Source organism: Pelophylax lessonae (assembly GCF_965119305.1).
Source record: "Pelophylax lessonae genome assembly, chromosome: 2".
NCBI lineage: Eukaryota > Metazoa > Chordata > Amphibia > Anura > Ranidae > Pelophylax > Pelophylax lessonae.
Window position 1 is genome coordinate 33,144,764 of NC_138769.1, and position 21,838 is coordinate 33,166,601.

At 44.3% G+C, this 21,838-nt stretch overlaps 1 protein-coding gene across 1 annotated transcript in view; it reads left to right on the top strand.

The window, feature by feature from the left end:
• The window catches only part of LOC309546122 (galactosylgalactosylxylosylprotein 3-beta-glucuronosyltransferase 1-like), a 299,237-nt gene extending 277,877 nt beyond the window's left edge, over positions 1-21,360 (top strand). Inside the window, exons 5-6 of the mRNA XM_082245654.1 lie at positions 7,596-7,701; positions 21,327-21,360. Of these exons, the coding sequence (XP_082101780.1) occupies positions 7,596-7,682 (87 nt within the window). The 3' untranslated portion in view covers positions 7,683-7,701; positions 21,327-21,360. The remainder of the gene's footprint in view (positions 1-7,595; positions 7,702-21,326) is intronic.
• Positions 21,361-21,838: the final 478 nt, after the last annotated feature.

Sequence of the window (21,838 nt, forward strand, 5' to 3'; positions counted from 1 at the left end):
AGCATCCGTGTGAGATTATAGCACACAACACCACAGTGTACAACAGAGGCTGCTTAGCAGAGCCATGTGGATCTAGGGCAGGCATGTCCAACATGTGGCCCGAGGGCCGCATGCGGCCCGGAACCGCAGGCAATGCGGCCCACTGCCCCCTGACAATTTATTTTTTTTGCTGGGGAGGAAGGAAGTCAGGTCGGGGGCACGGCCACAGCAGCTTCCAACTAATGGTAGGCAGAGGCTGCCTCAGATGGGAGGGGAGCATGTGCAGTGTTTCTGACTCCTACCACCATGAGCACTTCCAATCACTGAAGTGATCATGGTGGTTAGAGTGTTCCTTTATTATCTCTCAGAAGAAGTAAACCTCTGTATACTGATTTCATTTCATTTGATCATCCTCTACTTGTGTTAAATTAGTGCGTGGGGGGGGGGGGGCGGCGGCGCGGGATGGGCGCGGCAGCATTTTATTACTTTATATGCGGCCCGAGAAAATTTCTCTACACTCAATGTGGCCCAGAGAAGCCAAAAGGTTGGACACCCATGATCTAGGGCATGTAGATAGATAATCAGCTGTGTTCAGATGAGGGATCACCAAACTCCACTCCACTCCTCCTTACAGATACCACCAATGCCTAGAGCAGTGATGGCGAACCTTGGCACTCCAGATGTTTTGTAACTACATTTCCCATGATGCTTATGCATTCTGCAGTGTATTTGAGCATCATGGGAAATGTAGTCCCAAAACATCTGAGGTGCCAAGGTTTGCCATCACTGGCCTAGAGGATAGCGCCTAAGCACTCGTAGATGGGGATGCCACCATTTAGGAAGTCACGCCCCTGATCTAGATTAAACCAGGAGGCCACAAGGAGGTTGTCCGGAGGGACAGCAACAGCGTCCACAAACCCTTAACCTGAGGTGTGATTGGAGAGATGGGTCAGGATATCTTGCCCTCCTGTTGTTACGAAAAGGGGCGAGAGGATACACAGGTTGGAAAAACAATAGTTGAAAAAAGGGTTACTAGGAAAGGAAGACAAAGAGGGAGAAGGAAATAAAAGGAAAGACAGGGTGAAGTCAGTGGGGGAAGGGGTGTCCATCCAGGAGAGCACAAATTCCGCAAAAGCTGGAAGGATTGCTAGGGTAAGCAATTTTGAATCCACTCTGGGTAACTGGTGGGGGTCTTTCTAAAGGGTAGTTTTATTTTTCACTCCAGAAGTGAACTGCGTGGCATAAGCACCAATGTGCCACTGGTGGGCACATTCAAGTAAACCACCCCCGAGAGGCCGTTGTCTTGCTCTTCTTGTAACTGGAAAAAAAAACTACCAACACTACTGTATTTGTCAATGTTAAGAAAAGGAGTGAGAGGCACCACAGGTTGAAAAAAAAAAAACTGTTGAAAAAAAGGGTTACTGGGAGAAAAAGAAAAAAGATAGGAGTAAGAAATAAGAGGAAAGACAGGGTAAAGTGGGTGGTGTATGAGGGGGTTTCAACCAAGAGAACACATGGCCAAGGCTATGAGGGTTAATAGTGTAAGCAATTAGGAATCCACTGTGAGTAACTGGTGGTGGTCCTTCCAAGGGGTAGTTTCATTTTTCACTTTCAAAGTGAATGGAGTGGCATACTGTAAGTACGAATGGGCTGTAAGTACAGTATCTGCCGCTGGTGGGCCCACCAATAAAGTGAACCTGCCATATTGCCCTTATGAACAATGCACAAGTTCATTTTTTGAACCCTATAAACATTCTCCAGTGAAACAAACACTACAAAATATTATCTTTGCTATTCCCTTCCACACCGTTTTTCCCTATGAGCGAGAGCAGGTCCGAAGCTAGTGCCAATTGGGGAGCCATCTGGATGCTATCAGTAATATAACAGTTGGGAAACCCGCTGGCCCTTGTCTATTTCCAGAAAAATATCATTAGAGCAAAGATGGGATTTTTCAAAAGTGCATTAGTCACTGTCATTTATGAGTTATGGAAAATGTCCTGAATAATCATCTCCTTCTTCTGCTAAAACAACACCAACGTCATTTAGAAATATTTCCTACAGACCCACGAAAACGTCTACAATTTTCTGATACTCGGCTTGAAGTTCTGCTAAAGTTACACAAATGCATTTTAAGGAAATCTTTATGTAGCACCCTCCTAGGTAGGTTTCTAGGATGTACATAGTTTAGTGTAGTTTGGTCTTCTGCTTAACAGAAGTCTGTTAGGTAAAACATAGCAGCTTCCCTGCTTAACAGGAAAGTGTCATTGTTTAGCTAAGAACTAAGTCCTGTGTGTTCCACAGTGCTGCTGTTTCTGTATTGGCTCCTCTATCCAGGCAACTTTGGAAGTTGCTGGATGAATAGGAGTGACTCATGCAAATCAGCAGCATGAATATGGATGCCATCACAGCCAATTACAGGCATAGGGGCCCCTATGCATGCTGGAAAAGTATTTATAATCGGTGGAGGATACAGGAAGTGGTCTTTTCCTGGAGATATAATTGGTGGAGGACACAGGAAGTGGTCTTTTCCTGGAGATATAATTGGTGGAAGGCACAGGAAGTGGTCTTTTCCTGGAGCTATAATTGGTGGAGGACACAGGAAGTGGTCTTTTCCTGGAGATATAGTCGGTGGAGGACACAGGAAGTGGTCTCTTCCTGGAGATATAGTCGGTGGAGGACACAGGAAGTGGTCTTTTCCTGGAGATATAATCAGTGGAGGACACAGGAAGTGGTCTTTTCCTGGAGATATAATAGGTGGAGGACACAGGAAGTGGTCTTTTCCTGGAGATATAGTCGGTGGAGGACACAGGAAGTGGTCTTTTCCTGGAGATATAATCAGTGGAGGACACAGGAAGTGGTCTTTTCCTGGAGATATAATAGGTGGAGGACACAGGAAGTGGTCTTTTCCTGGAGATATAATCGGTGGAGGACACAGGAAGTGGTCTTTTCCTGGAGATATAAATCGGTGGAGGACACAGGAAGTGGTCTTTTCCTGGAGATATAATCGGTGGAGGACACAGGAAGTGGTCTCTTCCTGGAGATACAATTGGTGGAGGACACAGGAGGTGGTCTTTTCCTCGAGATATAATCGGTGGAGGACACAGGAGGTGATCTCTTCCTGGAGATATAATCGGTGGAGGACACAGGAAGTGGTCTTTTCCTCTAGATATAATCGGTGGAGGACACAGGAGGTGGTCTCTTCCTGGAGATATAGTCGGTGGTGGACACAGGAAGTGGTCTTTTCCTGGAGATATAATTGGTGGAGGACACAGGAAGTGGTCTTTTCCTGGAGATATAATCGGTGGAGGACACAGGAAGTGGTCTTTTCCTGGAGATATAAATCGGTGGAGGACACAGGAAGTGGTCTTTTCCTGGAGATATAATTGGTGGAGGACACAGGAAGTGGTCTTTTCCTGGAGAGGAGAATCCAGCTGAGGAGGAGGTGCTGTGCCCTCCTCAGCACTTGCTGCCATGATGCCTCAGGTGGTAAGCCTGGAAGCCAGAATGCTGACCAGAGTGTTCTGAAGAGTTGAATGAGGGGGAGCTGTCTCTTGGAAGATCTGTCTGGGATCGCTGAAAGGTGCTGCCGGAGGATTGGAAGGAGGCAACTATTCGGTCCAGAAGGCCTTGTGAATACAGACTAGAGATCTTGGGGCCTGGTTCTTTGGCTACCCCCTATGTGCTAGGAAAGTCAGCAACTTGGTTCAGCAGAAAGTGGATACTGGCTAGTGCCCTGAAGAGCAACCGTCCATTATTCTTGCAAAGGACTTGTTCAAGAGTGTATCATGCAGTAATTCCACAGTTCAGTTGAGAAGCTTTCCTGCCTGTAATTAGTTGAAATCGAAATATCCCACTACATTCCCTTCCCTTTCCAAGTTCTACGATAAAATACCAAAAACAACCAAAACTCCTATAGAAGTGCAGGAATTTGGACTAACCAGTTCAGCCATTGGTCTACAGGTCTACAGACCTGATTGCTACACCTGACCAGGTATAGTGGGGATCCTGCCGTTAAAGTGAATCTGTTCTTTTCCAATAGAGGGGGAAAAAAATCCTTAGACTTGGGTTAGCTCTTCCTGAACTTTTACTGGTGGTTAATGGAATGGTGGAGGTATGAAGACAAAACCAGAAAAAACAACTGGAGAGGGAAGCAGTTAAAGCATAACTAAACCCTCCAATCCTTTACAGCCAAGAAAGCTGCCATCATAGCCTCTGTGTTATCTGCAGTTGCCATGGTGCTGCAGATGTGATCAGTTATGACACCAGCCATTTAGTGGCTTAAGGGATTCAATTAAGAGCACAAGCAACTATGATAGTTATCAGTCACAGCATGTCTTGAATGTTGAATGCTTTGGGAAACCCATTAATCGATGTTTCCACTTTAAGAGGACATGTTGCTTTGTCTTCATAATCAAAGGACAGGTTCTCTTTAGTGTCACACTCACTTATAAAGCGAGAATTGCTTCTTTGTATGGCATCATACATTAGGTGGAACTCTGATTGGGACCCTGATGTAAAGAGGGGCTCTGATGGGGACCCTGATGTTAGGGTGAACTTTGATGGGGACCCTGATGTAGGGGCGTCTTTGATGGGCTCAAGTTTATTTGGAATTTCTTCTTATTGTTTCACTAAAGCTATTTTTCTGATGTTCTGAATAATACCATGCTAAATACAATAAGTTCCAAGTAAAACTTACTCATACATTTACATTTTTTTCATTAATTTTTAAAACATATTTTTCGGCCTGCAAATATTTGTAAAATTATGATGTGGCTCTTATACTGATCTTTCCATGTTAGACTGGATGGTGCTTTGAGTAATTTCTTCCCTGTTGATTGTCCCCAACCACTCACCAGGCTCTTTGGGGTCAGGCCATTATTTGGAGTGTTAGTTGGTCATCATTTCAAGAAAATTTTCTATTATCCCAAGCAATACTAAATTAAGAAGAAATGGTGCCTTGCGTCCTGCTGAGGGAGGCACTCCTTGGAGTTTTCCTTGGGGGTTTTCTGGGTGGCTTTTCAGCAAAGTAATGATGTTGGGCTTGGGTCTCTTACAGATTCTCATTCGCCTAAAGAAGAATAGTCTACTTGAAATGCGTTGGGGGTGAAGAGAATTGTACCCAACATACTCTTTCATTTTAATGGCCTGATATATTGTTTTATTTTTATGTATGTTATTTTAACATTTTTATTATTAATGACATGTTATAGATTTATGTGTGTGCCAGATCTATTACAATCCTATCATGTATGTTAATATATATATATATATATATATACTGTGCGCTGCTAAAGTGTTCAGGTTTGGCTTGAAGAAAAAGTGACAACCCTACTCTCCTGTTCAATATGTGAAAAGTGAAGGCACACAATGAGGTAAGTCCAAGAAGTTGCATGACATCTCCTGGGCTTATCTCTATTTTTTTACAATTGACAAGTTTATTGCTCTGCCAAAGGGACACTCTGGGGATCTGAGAGTAGAGAAACACAAAGAGCAGCTATCCCGCCCCTCCTCTCTACTGCCCATTCACAGAAGCTTTTGTATTTTGTGAATGTGTTCACATATTACCAAGGCTTCTGTTATTGGGCAGGAGGAGGTGAGAGGTGGGCATAGCAGCCACAGCAACTCTCCTGTTAAAGATGAAGAGCTCAAAAGGATCAGTGTCGCTCTCCAAGAACAACAGTTATAGCTTTCTTCCAGAGGTACTAAAAGGCTCCTTTCACACATGCGGACGGTTCGTTTGATAAGTTCAGTTTTCAAGAAAAAAATGGATAAGTTTACATAACTTTTTCATCAGTTTTTACATCTGCCAGCTAGGGTCCTTAAAGCGGAGCTCCACCCTCAAAAATTGTTTTTAGATAAAAATACCCCCGGGACAGTCAGGGCTAGTGCATTTAAGCAACGATAGCCTCTGAACTGTCCCCTGTTTCACTTACCTTTTAGAAGAAATACTTACCTTGAAAATGTCTTGTCCAGCGCTGCCATCTCAGGTGTGGGCAGCTGAAGCCAGAGCTTCCTCTTCGGTGAGGGAAATGAGAGAGGGAGAAGGAAGGACGCAAGCAGCGCTGCCTGGCACCACCAGAAAATCCTAAACATACAATTACCTGAAAAGACGGGAATACAGAGGCCCTCCACTTGGAACCTCAAGGACCGCAGCTGCATTTAGTCACAGCACAAGTCTGACAGCCCATCTAAAGGTTCTCGTTGCGAACAAGGGACAAAAGAAACTTACATGGAACAGGCAAAAATAAATATATGGTGATATATGATCCTTGACAAAGGCTTTAAGACAGCCGAAACGCGTGGGATAACCACTGGGAAACCTTGTGACTACTTTCCAAGCTCTATCAGCATTGACGAACAGAGATAAAGATCCCTAACAAAAGTCACCATATCACTAATGTCACCAAAAACCTCTAATCTAATCTCTAATCTAATCGCGTACTCACCTTGGGTCTATAACCCAACACCTCTGAATGCATATTTCTCTCTCTCTATATATATATATATATATATGTAAAAATTGATTTAATTTACTTATTATTTTTCCAATAAACCCACTTATTTTTTATCTACACTCTTGTATACAAAGTTGCTTGCCCATAAAGTCCCAACTCCTTTTTCTTGGTCTGATGCACCAAACAACCCCACTGTTTATATTAGGGATGGAGGCAAACACATACGCTTACAGCCGTTTAGAGATCAAACCTTTTGAAAAAAATAAAAGGCGCATTGACTCCTGGGAGCGATGACGCTCATCTCCCAGGAGTCAATGCAAGCAGGAAGTGACGGCGCGGGCCGCGGCCGCAGAGGGAGGAAGTGGAAGGAAGGTAAGTATATTTTCTTTAAAAACAAGGTAATGAATCATAAAAAAAATTGTGATTATCCAATTCTTTTTCAGGTAATTTAGAGCAAGCGGATGGGGAAAAGTTAATTTTGAGGGTGGAACTCTGCTTTAACCACACGAATCCTGAAGCCATTTTTTTTTCATGCAAATACGGACCATTTGTCCATTTTACGTCCGTTTTTCGTCCGATCCATTTTTTTTAACCGAAGAAAAATAGGGCTATGAGCTGTTCCAAAAAATGGATGTTGACAGAAGAGCATGTAAACAGATGTAAATGGAGGATTATCCATTTACATCCGTTTTTCCAATGGGATGCATTGATGTCCGCTTTCCACCTGTCAACGGATGGATGAAAAATGGAAAGTGGCCTAAAGTTGTCAGGTATAAATAACAGAGCTAAGCCCAGGAGGTGTCATGCACCTCGCTGGACTTAACCCACAGTGTGCCTTCGTTTTTTACAAAGGTGCTGAATTCCTGGAATTCAGCTTTAAAAGCACATGGACTAAGGAAAGCATCCTCCTGTGTGCAGCGGATTCTCCCAGAATGCACCTCTCAGGCAGACCTTGCCTTGGCACATTCATGTAACTAGAGATGAAGGTTTTCTTTGCAATGATAAAAGAATTGTATATACTGTGGCTGTAACACGTCAGAATCTTTTCAGGCAGAGTTTAGTTAGTGATAACTCTTGTTTCATTGTTCATGAGATCTCTCAGCGTTGGCTGTGAAGTTGGCTTGTCTGTACATTAATAATGTCTTCTACTCTCCTGTACAGGTTTTGGTCTGGCACACCAGGACTGAAAGACCTACGTTGGTCAATGAAGGGAAAAGAGGATTTACTGACATGAACATTGAAGTGTAGACATGGATCATACCATCGTGTAAGTGTTACCACTAAAGCTGTATTTGGAATCCCCATCTAAACCCTCTATGGAAAAAAAAAATTGTAATTAAAAATATATTTTTTCAGGGCTTTGCTTCATGACTAAGGCCAGATTCACATTCTTGCAACGTGTCAAGGCACACTCGTTAATATTTGCTTTACTTACTGTTAGTTGTGTTAAAGTATAACCAAGGGCAAAACTTGTATTTTAGTTTTGGATAGAATGGAGAGAGATTTGAACCCCTGTCAGTTTTTGATGCTGTCTGTGTCCCATTGGGGAGATTTACCCTCTCTATTTGTCCTGTTTACCATTATCATTGAAAGTGAAAGTAAAAGAAAATCCCAAGTTTTGGGTTGTCCAATGGGGACACTAGTTCTGGCGACCTGGGGATCCCCAAGGAATTCCCCTAATTTGCAGGGATTTCCTCTCACTTCCTGTTTGGCTTTGGGATGGGAAGTGAAGAGAAATCTCTGCAATGGTAAATGATAGTAAAAAAAAAAAAAAAATCTGACAGGGGCTATAAGCCTTCCTTATTCTATCGAAAATGGAAAAAAAAGTTTTGCCCATAGTTCTACTTTTAAAGAGAAGTATGGGATTGGTTTTTATTTTTGAATCATACATACCTACCAATGAACCAATGCTTCATTTTTCCCCAGCCGGCCCTAACACTGTGAACAGAGCGATCAGACACCGCTGATCGCTCGGTTCTCAAAGCTCCCTAAGCAGAGAGCTGGTGACTGTCAGTTACCGCTGTCTGCTCTGTATCACTTCCATGTTAAACCTGACAGTTGCCCTTACAAATATACAGGGGGCTGAGGCCAAGACTGGGTATAAAAACATGTTGGCAGCACAGGCTCAATGCCGTTTTAAAACGGCGCTAGGACTAAAGAGGTTAAAGGGAACTGTTTGGGTGGCAGTAAAATGTAGCTCAGCTGCACTTTTTTACTGCTCCCCAAATGCAAGTGTAAAGTAGTATCTCACACTCAGGGCTGCTAATAAGGCAGTACAGCAAACCTTCCTGTACTGGGCCCGGGTCCCATCAGTTCAAAAGGGTGGCCCTGGCACCTGTTGAGCAGAAGGTCCGGCTGTACTGTCTTATTGCAGACTCCGATTCTCTTCTGCCTCCCCTCCATTTATACACACCCCCTAAGCAAGTACGAGTGGGGGTGTAGTTTAGTATCAAGGGCTAGTAATTTTTTTTTTATTTGGCAGAAATTTAAAAAAAGCTGCTCTGTTGGAGCCCGGGCCCGGTACAACAGGGCCGATTGTACTGCCCTATCAGCGGCCCTGCACAGGAGTACAGAACGAAGTGCACTACTGTGATCCACAGGAGAACTAAAGCCAAACAAGCTTTGGTTATAACACACCGGGACCTTTTTTTCCCAACTCAGACCAGTGGCGGCTGGTGCTCAAAATTTTTGGGGAGGTGCAAACAGAAAAATGTAATAGGCATTGCTTTGCAGCAAAAAAACACTGTAAAAAAGTGCGTGACTTTGAGGTCACAAAAGTGTGAAAGGGGCCTTCAGTAATCAAGGTATAGTGTGCCCCCTTCAATGCAGAGTGACCACAGCGTGCCCCCTTCAATGCAGAGTGACAACAGTGTGCCCCTTTTCAATGCAGAGTGACCACAGCGTGCCCCCATCAATGCAGAGAGACCAGTGCACTTTCCTGCAGCGGCGACTTCTCCTCAGTCCCCCACATCTCCTCGAGTCCTCCCGTCTCCCCCTCGGCCAATGGCATGGGATCGCCTTTCGGCCAATCAGGAAGCGGGTCTCGGACCCGCTTCCTGATTGGCCAGGAGGAGGATCCGTGTGACAATAGCGAATTTTCATTTGCTATTGTCACACAAATGGGTGGGCTAGGGCACAGTGCTCTGCACCCCAGGTCCACCCTTTTCTGAAGCCTCATATGGGAGTACCACCATTTGTCAAGTTCCTTTGATTTAAATGTATATAACGGACTAATGCTGAGATATACTCACCTAGCGATGTAGCAGTTTATGGACAAAAGTTTGCTTTTTTGATTTCATGCATCTATTTGAACTCTCTTTATCACTGACATTGAGTAAATAATGTAGGATATGTGTAAGCATATTCAGCGCTGCTGAGTGTGATTGATGCTGGGGTTTGTGGGGAGTTGCAGTATTGGTTACATTTTTTTTTTTTTTTTTTTGGCTTGTGGTAACTTTAGAGCAGCTGCTATCAGTGGTGCTTTATGTTTATTTTCTTATCCTATGATTGATCATTAGAGCTGGGTGAGTGTTTGTCGGTCCTATTGGTCAGCAACCACTTTTTATAAGAATATAAATGTGATAATTTGCTTAAAAAAAATATTTACTTCCAGTCTGGACCGGAAAAAAAAAACCCAGTGGTGTTTTAATACCACTAAAGAAAAGCACTATTTGTGTGAAAAAAAAAATGATATAAATTTCATATGGGTACAGTGTTGCATGACGTAATTGCCAGTTAAAGTATTAGTTATGAATAGAAAAAAAAAATGCCCTGGTCGTGAAAGGGTAAAACTTTTCAGAGGTAAAGTGGCCTCTACAGCCATTTACACTACAGGTGGGCATACTTCTAAAATGTTTCTTAAATTGGGGTTTGGATAAACTTTAAAATTAGGAATCTCCGAAATTCTGACTTTCCTAAACAAAAGGTTTACTTGAATCAAAAGAGATCTGAGCCAGGCTCCAAAAAGTGTGTGTTACAGACCAACAAAATGATGCAAAGTTATGCAGAATGGTTTGGGAAGCTCCTGGCTCTTCTGCTTGATGAGATGATGGGGCCAAAAGTTAGCCTAAGCCACTTCCTTTTAAAAATTCTAGCAAGGATACTATGGGGTCTATGTATAAGGGCAATCGTAGAGTTGATCCCGTGATTATGGGGATGTTAGATTTGGACAAAATTTCTTGAATTCAGATGCCTGAGCCGGGTACAAATTTCATTTTTTTTTTGGCAGTGATTTCCAAAACAACTCTAGGACACTGACCCAAAATGTGTTCTGCCTTTATCTGCTTCTGCTGTTGCCTGAGCCCCTTTATTCTGGGACTTGGGCAGTCTGGGTTCTTGTCCAGGAGGAGAAGTTCTCAACCTGGAGGGCTACAGCCCTCCCAGCCAGCCCAGCTGTTAGTTGCCAAGAGCTCATTGAGGTCCCAGCTATGCTAAAGCTGGGGGGGGGCTACTTTCTAAGAACCTCTGAAGACAAATAAGGGGGATTTCACCTAGGGTTTGGTCTGGAGAGTCTATTAACTACTTGCCGTTTGTGCTATAGCTGAAAGACTACAGCGCGGACCTTAATTGCCGGGAGGGCGTACATTGATGTCCTCCCGTGCACGAGCGGACTGCGCACGCTCCCTGTGGAGTGCGCCCGGCTCGCTCTATGATCAGCGAGTCCGTGAGACTCGCCCGATCACAGATCCGAGTAAGGGGGCAGCCCCCCCCCCCCTTACCAACGTGATCAGCTGTAAGCCAATGACAGCTGATCATGTGAAGTAAACAGCAGCCGGCGATCAGCTGTTTTTTATCCTCACACTGTCAATGTGAGGAGAAAAAAAAACGATCGCCGGTTGCTGTCAGAGGGACATCGGTCCCGAAGAGGAGAAGGCCAATTGTGCCCACCAGTGCCACCTACCATTGCCCACAAGTGCCCACCAGTGCCACCTACCAGTGCCCACCAGTGTCATCTGCCAGTGGCCACTAGTGCCACCTACCAGTGTCCACTGGCGCCACCTACCAATGCTCACCAGTGCCACCTATCAGTGCCAATCAGTGCCCCATCATAAGTGTCACCTACCAGTGCCTATCATTGCCCACCAGTGCCACCTGTTAGTGCCCATCAGTGCCCATGAGTGCTGCCTATTAGTTCCCTTCAGCGCCACCTACCAGTGCCCTTCTGTGCCCTCCATCAGTGTCACCTATCAGTGCCCATCGGTGCTGCCTTATCAGTGTTCATAATTGTCGCCTATCAGTGCCCACCAGTGCAGCCTATCAGTGCCCAACAGTGCAGCCTATCAGTGTCCATCACTGCAGCCTATCAGGGCCCATCAGTGCCGCCTCATCAGCGCAGGAGAAAAATGACCTGTTTTCAAGATTTTATAACAAACTATAAAAACGGTTTGTTTGTTTTTTCAAAATTTTCGGTCTTTTTTTGTTTGTTCAGCAAAAAATAAAAACCCCCAGTAGTGATTAAATACCACCAAAAGAAAGCTCTATTTGTTTTAAAAAAATGATAAAAATTTAATTTGGGTTTAGTGTTGCATGACCGCGCAATTGTAATTCAAAATGTGAGAGCGCTGAAAGCTGAGAATTGGCCTGGGCAGGAGGGGGGGGGGGGGGTTAAGTGCCCTGTAGGAAAGTGGTTAAGGAAATGTCTGCTTAACACATCCAAGTACCCAAGGACTTGTGAGTACAGACCTCAGTGCAGGATCTGGGTATCTGTGCAGCTGTTAACCCCCGGTCACTAATTCTAATGTTCTGGCCTGGAACTTTGCTTATGGTGTCCCAGTTCTGTCCATTCCCTGAGCTATGGTTGAAGGAACTGTAGATGCAGAGTGAAGAGTGTCTTCCTCTTACGATTTAGCGTTCTGGAGTATCCCACAGCTCATTGCCCTATCCAAGTTATTCAGCAATAAATACAGAAAAAGGCAACCCCTAGACTATTTATTAAACCAGAAGAGTGAATGCTGCTTTGTGCCTGGCTGCTGCTGCACTAGTGGGGGAGGAAACTGGGACAAATTAGAAGCCCTTTCAGGAGTGAGCTCTACAAGGGCATGAGCAGAGAAATTGTCCAGAGTAGCTTTCTAAATAGGCAGTGTAGCACTGCCCCCTTAAGGACTGCTGAATTTTCACACTTTCGGGTCCCCCTGGGTTACCGTTAGCAACATTGACATTCACAGTCTATTAATTTACTTCTTGTCTCAGTCAATAATTATTCAAGGGGTATGTTGTTTTGATTTTATTTTATAAATTAGGGATGGGAGAAGGGAATAGTGGTATACTCCAGATTAACTATGCACAAAGTTTGGAGGACATTTATCTGTTGGTACAGCCAGGCAGTTGATCCACCTTGCCACCTTGGTGGATTTAGGATTAAGTCTCTTTCCAGATGACTTGATGAACTAAAGTTATCTTCAGGACACTCTCTTAGTATCCTCTTTCTTGACCACAGACACCCGTCCACTGACTATCCTACTCGGGGGTGGCCCCCCTCAGGTCAGGCCCCCTTGACACGATCCCCTGTACTCACAATACTGTTTTTCTAGGGTCTCCAATGTCTCCCTCTCAGTCAGCTTTCCTGGAACACTGGGTTCAGCTCCATTCCTCTGGCCCTCAGGATGACCCCCTGAGGCCACATGCCACTGCTACAGAGGAGGAGGCAGCTGCCACCCTCCCTCTGGGACCCTGCTCACCAGCCAAAGACCCCGTAGCACATGGGCTCCTGGCTTTTATACAGTATCCCAGAATGCACGAAGACCGCCTGTCTCTGCCAATCACCAGGACTGTATCAAAGCCTATGTGTCCATTAGTCAGGTTTCCTTCCACTGTCCAACATGCCTCCCTATTGGACCAGTGTGAAATACTCTCTAGACTTAATGAATCACATACTGAGCACTCTGAGCAGACCTCACTCACAGATCCTGATCTCTGCTAGGCAAAAAGCAATATAGATTTGCCTGATGCTCCTCTGATAGGGAGACAGAGCCAAAAACTATACTCTCTCACTAGCACCTACCTAGGAGGGTGCTACAGCAGAACTGCCAAATAAATAAAAAAAAAAAATAATGCCAAAATTTATTTTTCAGAAATATTTGTAGTATCAAAAAAAGTAGTCACTTTCCACAGTAAAGCATCCAGTAAGTAAAGAAAACACAGATGCAGATGCCTTTTGACCAACTGAACAGCATTCTGCTGTTGGTTTACTATATTCCTGCAGATTACCTACATAAGGGGGGTTGCATTGTACAGCATGCTTGAATCCCTCCCCCCCCCCCCCCCCCCAGGCTTGGCACAAGCTGCCAGTGTGCACAGATACCCCCGGGAGTTTTTCAAAGCTTCTAGTCCTGAGGAGCAGAGCATGTTTCTGTAATTAGTCAGAACTATAATTAATGCTGACTAAGCCGTGCCGTGTTTGTTCACAGGAGACGCACCAATATTTTAAGACTTTCCCAGAATTCTGTTCTTAAGAGCAACCTGTTCAGAAAATGTATGCGGTTTACCACTGCTGAGCTCTCCTTTTTCTAGAAAAAAAAAGTTAAAGTGGATGTTAGCATGCTGTTTTTACAGACATAGGTGCATCAACCATTCTCATATTATACTGTGATTTTTAGTTCTGCCACTAGATGGTAGTGTTACTTTTAATGCATGCATTAAAGCGGAGTTTTGGCATCAAATACCTTTTTTAACTAAAAATACCCCTATAATACTAATCCATCGCCCTTTACAGAACCGCTATTCTCATACTTACAAGGTGTATAGTATTGGATTTTAGTCATATTCTTACTTTTAAAAACGCTGTCTGAGCACGGCCATCTTGGATGTGGGCATCTGAAGCCACAGTGTAATCTGCTGTGTCCTTCTTCCTGATTCCAGGGAGTGTTCTGAGAGTTCTTCCTGATTCCAGCCTCCTGGGAGTGATGACAAACAGCTCCCAGGATGCAATGCAAAGGCGGAAGTGATGTCGGTGGCCGCGGCCACAGAGGGGGGAGAAGGAGGAAGTACAATCAAAAATGCCCTGAAAATAAGGTAAGGGACCCCCGAACAAAAATTGAAAATGCCCAATTGTTGATCAGCATAGCGAGCACTCCAGGAATCATTAAAGTTGCAAAATAGGCCAGAACTCCGCTTTAAGTAATGTTCTTCCTAGTGGAATTACAGGTGGATCTAATAAACTTTGAATATCATCAAAAAGTTAACTTATTTCTGTAATTCAATTCAAATCATATATTTTGGCAGTGTGGGCAGGTGCCAAGTCCTGCTGGAAAATGAAATCAGCATCTCCATAAGGCTGGTCAGCCGAGGGAAGCATGAAGTGCTTGAGTTTTCACTCATTGTAGTCATTGGGCCCCATTGTTGTGTCATTGGGAGAAATTTTGCCCTATCATTGGTGTCAATGGGAGAAATTGTGTCCCATTATTGGTGTCATTGGGCCCCATTTTTGATGTCATTGGGAGGAATTGTGCCCCTTCATTGGTGTCAGTGAGGGGAAGTATGCCCCATTGTTGGCATCAGTAACAGTGGATGCAATAGTGCCCCAATGGCCAGTTAAAAGCAAGCAAAGGGCCCCATCTGTCCCCCAGGCAGCAGTTTGGAGACCACTGTTCTAGAGATTTTGAAGGAGGTTCAGGGGTAGATTTTGGTAATGCCTGGATATATTTTAAAGTACACCGACCAACTATAACATTTGACAGGTAAAGTGAATAGAATTGATTATGTATTTGGAAGAAATTTTTCCCCAACCCGTGCCATTCCTTCAGAGCCCTGTGCCGTGAACGGCGGCTCCCGCGCGCATGCGTGGGAGTGATGTCAACGCGCCTCTGGCCAATCAGATGGCCGGAGGATGCGAATCAGGAAGTAGGACGGCCAAAAATGTCTGCGGTGTTACAGGAGAGCGGGCGGCACTGCGGCGGCTTCATTCTAAGGTAAGTATTTCATAATGAGCTAGTATGCGATGCATACTAGCTTATTATGCCTTTGTCTTTCAGGTTTTTCTTTTTTTTATATTTTTTTTTTTCTGAGGTTTAGAACCTATTTAAGGCGCGTTAAGCTTTTTTTGCTGCCAAAGCGCTGCTACTTCTGAACGCACTGGCTGTGGGTTTTTTTTTTTCTGCCTCTAAACGCCTATGTTTGCACTGACACATAGGCTACGTGCGGGGGCATTTAGAGGCAGAAACAAATAAACACCAAACTCCCCTAAGAGCAGCAGAAAAATGCATGAGGCCTAAGAAATAATTTCATGAAAAATAGATTACAGGGCCATAAAGTAGTGGATGTGCATGGATGAGTTTTGAAGAATAAGGGTATTGTTTAGTGTTTAAGTGAATAAGTGACATTTTTAACTTTCATTTCTGAAAAATTTGTGCAACAATTGGAATATTTGGGTGACATTTTCTGACAATTTTTGCAGAGTTTTGCAAAATTTGGTAAAAAGCAATGATATGATATGTGAAATTCAGGTGGTACTAAACCGATCCTTTAACTGTTTTAAAAGAGTTACATTCTAGGCCTGCCATGAATGTTAACTGTCACATTTGCATGTCTGTTGTCACCACTGATCACATGTGTAGTACCATGGCAGCTGCAGGTTAAACAGATGCCAAGATGGAATCTTCCTTGGCTGAAAAGGATAGGAGGGTTTAGTTCTGCTTTCATTTTTTTGTGGTCCTGCATAATAGTTCCTGCATGTTACTGAAGTTCCTTTCAACTATCCTTGACCTGTTCGCCTGACAAGTCGTGCTCCATTCTGTGCTATGGGAACAGTTCTAATAGGAGCGACTCAAGTCGCTCCGACTTAGAAAAAGGTTCCTGCACTACTTTTGACCAAAGTCGGAGCGACTTGCATTGACTTCCATTATGTGAAGTCAGTGCAAGTCGCGCCGAAGTCGCGGTGCACGGCGACTTCACTAGTCGCCCCCGAAGTCGTGTCGCCATAGTGTGAACCGACTCTTATGTTTTATTCACAGAAAAAAAAAAAAAGCTAAAAACACAAACAGCTAAAAAGGGAAATAAACACAAATACATAAAACAAGTAATAAATGAAATTATCCTAAACTATTACCACAGTGAATATACTCATAGACATTTTTTAAGCACCTCAAAGAGCAAAACCGTTTCCTTTTTAGCAAAATTGGTATTTTTGTGGCAAAATCAATTTTTGCTCATCTCTAGTGTAAAATGATGCCAATAAAGGTTGCTGTAGAAATAGAAATACAGTAATCCCCCCCCCTCCATCGCGGGGATTACGTTCCAGACCCACCCGCGAAAAGTGAAAATCCGCGAAATAGAAAACCCTATTAAAATACACTGTAGGCATGTTTTTTTTTTACTGTCACTGTACTTTTAAAGCATTATAAGGTCTTTAAACACACTTTTAAAACAATAGAAACTAATTTAAACACATAAAAGATACTGAGACATAGAGCAAGAGCTATGGAAAACACAAAAATATTGAATTTTCAATGATTTATATAGTAAAATAACATTACAGAAAAAAAACGCAATATACCAGGACCGCAAAAACTTAACCGCAATGGAGCGGGGGTTTACTGTAAATGTAAAAAATTCAGTTATTTTTACAGAGAGGGATCCACAGTGTGCTGATGTGCAAGCTGGAGAACCTGCATACCTGGAAGTGCACTGCTACTTTTTTGGAGGAACTATTTTCTTTTCAGGAGACTGCTTAGGCCAAATGAAAGCTGATAACCCCTTACCTTACTCTGTGCTCTGGCAGGATGGGCAGGAAAAGACAAGTCCTTATAGCAGGTGGGGGACATCCATTCCCCCAAGGTGGGCAATAACACCCACATTTCTAAGCTATGCGCAAGCACTCAAACCTTCAAGGTGGGTGGGGACACCCAAACCTCCAATATTGCGGGGGAACCAATGACTCCAAGCTGGAGGGAACACAAGAGGGTAGGAATTTAAAACTCCCAAGGTGGGTGAAACACTCAAACTTTCAAGGTGGACAGGGACATTCATAAAAGCAAGGTGGGCGGGAACACAAACGTGCAAAGTGAGCTGTCTGGTACGTTCCTGTTCACCAGTTCCAGTGCAAATGAGGTCCGAATTTTTGCCTGAATTTGCATCTGAACTTGACAGAAACATGGACCCTTTTGGAATGCGGACCGCGGCCGCCCCGGACCTTTGATAACCAGCTTCATCGAGAGCCTGTCACACTCGCATGCCATGCAAATTAGATGCGGGGAAAAGTTGGACAGAAACATTCAAAAACGCAAGGTGGAGGGGAACACTCAAATGTGCAGGAGCACCCAAACCTCCAAGATGGCAGGGACACCCATGCCTCCAAGCTGGCAGAAACACAGGTGGGTGAGAATGTTTAAATTTCCAAGGTGGTTGGGAGCATTTAAATTTTCAAACCTGCAATGTGGACAGGAACAACCAAACCTCCAAGCTGGCAGGAACACAGGTGGGTAGGAACGTATAGATTTACAGGGTGGGTGGGGGAATTCAGACTTTCAAGGTGGACAGGAACATCAGAAAAACCCAAGATAGGTGGGAACACTTAAAGTGGAGTTCCACCCATTTTAGTAACTTTAGATGTATGTAATCCCCTTTAACCACTTGCCGACTGCCGCACGACTATTTACGTCGGCAGTCAGCCCCTCACAGGCAAAGTGACGTAGATCTACATCGCTAGCCTGTGAGGGTCTAGGGAGCGAGCGCGCGCCCCGGGAGGCGCGCTCCCGCACCCCCCCTCCCCCCCCCCCCCCGCGCGCGTGTGACCGGCGGACCCGATGGCGATCGCCGCTGCAGAGGGAGAAAGTCAGGCGGCTGATGTAAACAAGCCGCCTGTCGTTCTACCCTGTGTAGAAACAATGATCACACAGTTCTACTATGTAGGACCATTGATCATTGTTCCTACAGCCCAAGCCACAGCCAATCACAGTTAGAATCACGCCCCTAGGGACACACACAGCCCCTCCCTCTCAAAAAAAGTTAATCCCTTCACTACCACTGTCATTTTACAGTAACAGTGCATATGTATAGCACTGATTACTGTAGTAATATCACTGGTAACCCCAAAAGTGTCAAAAATGTCAGTCAAGGGTCCGATCTGTCCGCCCCAATGTCGCAGTCCCGCAAAAAAAAATCGCAGATCGCCGCCATTATGCGTTAAAAAAAACCAACAAAAATGACAAAAATCTTTCCCTTTGTTAGTAAACACGATAACTTTTGCGCAAACCTATCAAAATACGCTTTTTGCGATTTTTTTTTTTACCAAACATATGTAGCATAAAACAAATTGGCCGAAAATGTAAAAAAATTTTGATTTTTACATTTTTTTTGGGAATTTCATATAAAAAAATGTGAAAAATATTGCTATTTTTGCAAAATTGATACTCTTTTTTTTTGTTTATAGCGCATGATCAAAAAATCGCACAGGTGATCAAATACCACCAAAAGAAAGCTCTGTTTGTGGGAAAAAAGGATGTCAAATTCGTTTAGGTACAGTGTTGCACGACCGCGCAATTGTCCGTTAAAGTCACGCAGTGCCGAATCACAAAAAAGGCCCTGGTCAGGAAGGGGGTAAAATCTTCCGGGGCTTAAGTGGTTAAAACTACTTTTACCAATGGAAACTTTTTTTTTTTTTTTTGCTAGTAAATACCTTATTTTCTTCTTTATTCATCCTCTCCTCACTTCCGGATCCGGCCGCCGATCGGCGATTACGTCATTCGGCGATTCGCAGGGGGTGCTGGGATGTATCTCATGGCATGAAATCTCGCATTATTACACAGGAGTCCTAAGGTGTAGTGTTTGTATTGAGATCGTGCTCTGACCCGCCTTCGCCCCCCGCCTCCGCCCCGCCTCCTCTCAGTGAGCGAGGACTGAAAGCATTATATCCTCACTGAGCTCACGGAGAGGAGGCGGGGCGGAGGCGGGGCAGAGCACGGCCTCAATCCAATACATACAGTACAGCTCACTGAGAGGAGGCGGGGTGGAGGCAGGGCAGAGCACGGCCTCAATCCAATACATACAGTACAGCTCACTGAGAGGAGGCGGGGAAGAGCACGGCCTCAATCCAATACATACAGTACAGCTCACTGAGAGGAGGCGGGGCGGAGGCGGGGGAGAGCACGGCCTCAATCCAATACATACAGTACAGCTCACTGAGAGGAGGCGGGGGAGAGCACGGCCACAATCCAATACATACAGTACAGCTCACTGAGAGGAGGCGGGGCGGAGGCGGGGAAGAGCACGGCCTCAATCCAATACATACAGTACAGCTCACTGAGAGGAGGCGGGGCGGAGGCGGGGGAGAGCACGGCCTCAATCCAATACATACAGTACAGCTCACTGAGAGGAGGCGGGGGAGAGCACGGCCACAATCCAATACATACAGTACAGCTCACTGAGAGGAGGCGGGGCGGAGGCGGGGAAGAGCACGGCCTCAATCCAATACATACAGTACAGCTCACTGAGAGGAGGCGGGGCGGAGGCGGGGGAGAGCACGGCCGCAATCCAATACATACAGTACAGCTCACTGAGAGGAGGCGGGGCGGAGGCAGGGCAGAGCACGGCCTCAATACAAACACTACACCTTAGGACTCCTGTGTAATAATGTGAGATTTCATGCCATGAGATACATCCCAGCACCCCCTGCGAATCGCCGAATGACGTAATCGCCGATCGGCGGCCGGACCCGGAAGCGAGGAGAGGATGAATAAAGAAGAAAATAAGGTATTTACTAGCAAAAAAAAAAGTTTCCATTGGTAAAAGTAGTTTTAAAGGGGATTACATACATCTATGTAATCCAAGTTAATAAAAATGGGTGGAACTCCAATTTAAACTTGCAATGTGGACGGGAACGCCCAAACCTCTAAGATGGACGGAACACCCTTGCAAGCTGACAGGGACACAAGTCAGAATTTAAAACTCCCAAGGTGGGTGAAAGCACTCAAACTTTCAAGGTGGACAGAAATATTCAAAAATGCTAGGTAGGTGGGAACACTCGAGTGTCCAAGGTGAGCCAAAACACCCAACCCCCTAATATGGCAGGGACACTCATGCCCCCAAGCTGGCAAGAGTGTGGGAGCATTCAAACTTTTAAGGTGAACATGAACATCAAAAAAAAAACCAAGATGGGTGGGAACAGTCAAACCTGCAAAGTGGTTGGGAGCACCCAAGTCCCCAAGCTGACTGGAACACAAGTGGTAAGAATTTAACATTTCCAAGGTGGGTGAAAGCACTCAAGTTTTCAAGGTGGACAGGAACATTCAAAAACGTAAGGCAGGTGGGAACATTCAAATGTGCAAGGTGAGCAGGAACACCCAAAATTCCAAGATGGCAGGAACACAGGTCAGTGGGAACATGTAAACTTTCAAGGTGGGTGGGTGCATTTAAACTTTCAAGGTGGACAGAAACATCAAAAAAGATGGGAGGGAACACTCAAATCTGAAATGTGGATGGGAACACCCAAACCTACAAGATGGTAGGGACACTCATGCCTCGAAGCTGGAAAGAACACAAGTGGGTGGAATCATTCAAACTTTCAAGGTGGACAGGAATATCCTAATACCTGAGGTGGGCAGTAACACCCAAACCGGTGTAAGGTATATAAGGTATACGGAAACACTCAAACATCCAGGGTGAGCAGAAACAAAGCCAAGAACTATAGTTATATTTTTAACAAAGAACTGGTGAGCCCAGGTGTGAGAAAATAATGATGTTTTAAAAGAGGTGTAGAGGCACACAGAGACATGCCTCCTTTGAAGTTCCAAAGAAGTATAAGACGTCAGTAAGTGATTTTGTTGAGTAGATTTCAACTTTAATTAAATATCACTTTTTAATAGACTAATCATTTATTTATGTGAAGCAAAAAGTTTTGCTCAATTTTTGAAGGTTACAAATATATATTTATATATTTCTTTTTTTTTTTTTTTTTTACAGGTATTGTGTCCATGTCACTCAATTTCGATGAAGATACAGAAGGAAACGTTTACAAAAGACTGATTTTACAGTGTTATTCTTACAAACTAAATATTGTGGGATTTTTTTTTGTGGATGCTTCAGTTCGTATTTAAAAAAAATAAAGAAAATAAGGACTTTTCCTATGTCGGCAGAGAACCGCCTTGCTGCTACCGCCACCCCGCTCCTAATTAATAGGGAATATAAGACACAGAGAGTCAGCAAGGAGAAGCAAGCAGTAAATAAGCCAGCTCTTCTCTCTGAGTAAAACATATGTTGGTTCTTCCTCAGACATATGGGTCTCTGTACCAAAGCTAATTAAGATGTTCTCACCACCTAACGCACCATCAAACGTACGACACTTGCTAATCAAGCTTCCATTCCAAGGACCAGAAATTTCTCTGTGTTTTTTTTTGTTTTTTTTAGAAGGATAGGCTTATGTTATATCTGACATAACAGATTTTGCTGACGATAATTAAAAAACATAAAATGGC